Source organism: Amphiura filiformis, chromosome 3 (assembly GCF_039555335.1).
Source record: "Amphiura filiformis chromosome 3, Afil_fr2py, whole genome shotgun sequence".
Taxonomy (NCBI): Eukaryota; Metazoa; Echinodermata; class Ophiuroidea; order Amphilepidida; family Amphiuridae; genus Amphiura; species Amphiura filiformis.
In genome coordinates, this window is record NC_092630.1 from 84,505,780 (window position 1) to 84,507,409 (window position 1,630).

The 1,630-nt window shown below is 38.1% G+C and overlaps 1 protein-coding gene across 1 annotated transcript; it reads right to left on the reverse strand.

Moving 5' to 3' along the window:
* Positions 1-1,030: 1,030 nt before the first annotated feature.
* On the reverse strand, positions 1,031-1,372 carry LOC140147558 (uncharacterized). The gene has a single exon (XM_072169339.1). The coding sequence runs from the start codon at positions 1,370-1,372 to the stop codon at positions 1,031-1,033; it is 342 nt and encodes a 113-aa protein (XP_072025440.1).
* Between the last annotated feature and the right edge of the window lie 258 nt (positions 1,373-1,630).

Below are 1,630 nucleotides of genomic sequence, written 5' to 3' on the forward strand. Positions count from 1 at the left end.
AAATGTCCCCCCCCCCCTAAACCCTTTCCATGCTAAAAGAATCAAGGATTTCAATTTTTTTGAGTTTGTCCACATATTTAAAATTTTGCTTGACGGTAACAGACCCCCAGTCTTAATGGCCTGGCGCCACATTATCTTGCAAAAATGTTTAACCATGTATGTACAACTCACAATGTTAACACACGACAGGCTGCTGCTGGTCAGTTGGCTTTGCCACCTTCAATTCATGGATATGACTTAGAATGTTTTAAATCATCGTTCAGTCACAGTATGGTGTAAAATTATGGAACAAAATTGAAAATGATATTAGAAACTCAATCAATGTGCAAACTTTTAAACGGTATTACAAAAATGTATATTTTCACCAGTTTTAATTAAATAGTGTATAATGTAAATAACATCTTGAAATATATATGTTACTGAGTTATTATGTGTTTTATATGATGTTTTTATGGATCAATGTTCATTTAATAATGGCATGTGAGTTTTAATAATTATTGCAAACTGTACAAATGTATTTTCTTGAGATTTATATTCTTTTAATGTATCTTTTAATAATGGCTTGAGTTGTAAATTGTATAATTTTATTCTTTGTAATTCTTTATATTTATATTCCTTTTATGTATTTTGCAGGGCCTCGTGCATATCGTGTTAGACCAGCTTCGGCTGAATCGGGCTACCCTGGGTAAACATGTTGTAAATAAATAAATAAATAAATTAGTATTGATACACTGAATTCCTTCATGACTTTTGTTCCCATAAAATTCTCATTGCCGCCTCTCTATAAATTTCCTGAGATATGATTGCCGCCTCTCTATAAATTTCCTCAGATATGTGCCCTGTTCCCACCTGCCTTCACTCAACTTTTTTCCCTGTTAAATTACATTGAATACTTCTCTGGTGATGCATTGTAAATTTTCTCATACACATTGTAACCCATTTCCATAATTATTCTAACACCGACAGCGGGACCGACAGCCGACACCTTCCTCCTTTTTGCTCTTATTTCTTGAACCTTGACCTATGGCGTTCACTCCAACTTGGGGTTGAGTGGTGCCATCTGCTTCATGATGTCCTGCCACTTCTTTCTGTCTTGAGCTAGCCTGCTAGCGCTGACCAATGAGCTGATGTTTACTTTATTACAGTCGGCTTTCAGGCAGTCACTCCATCTTTTTGGTGGTCTCCCTCTTGGGCGTTTGCCATGGATATGTGCCTCAAATGCTAGTTTAGAAAAACGTGATGGTGGCATTCTCTGTATATGGCCGATGTACCGGAGTCTTTTTGTTGAGATTCTGTCCAGGATGGTAAATTCCATGTCGAGGGTTTTGCGAATGGTGGTGTTTCGGATCTTGTCGAGACGTGACACTCCCATTATTTTGCGAAGGCACATCATTTCAAATGTTGAAAGTCTGTTTTCATCTTCCTTCCTTAGTGTCCAAGTTTCCGCTCCATACAATAGTATCGAAAGCGTAAGTACCTTATAGAGCTCGATCTTTGTGCTTCTCTGGATGTCTTTGGCGCTCCAAATCTTATGGTGGCTTTCCCAATGCGTAGTTTTACGTCCTCGGTGCAGGATCCAGATTGACAGATCTTCCCTCCTAGGTATGTAAACTCCTCAACTTGGGCTAGT

Bases quoted from the DNA above. Each gene is read 5' to 3' on its own strand.
- LOC140147558 (XM_072169339.1), bottom strand. From the start codon at position 1,372: ATGGGAGTGTCACGTCTCGACAAGATCCGAAACACCACCATTCGCAAA.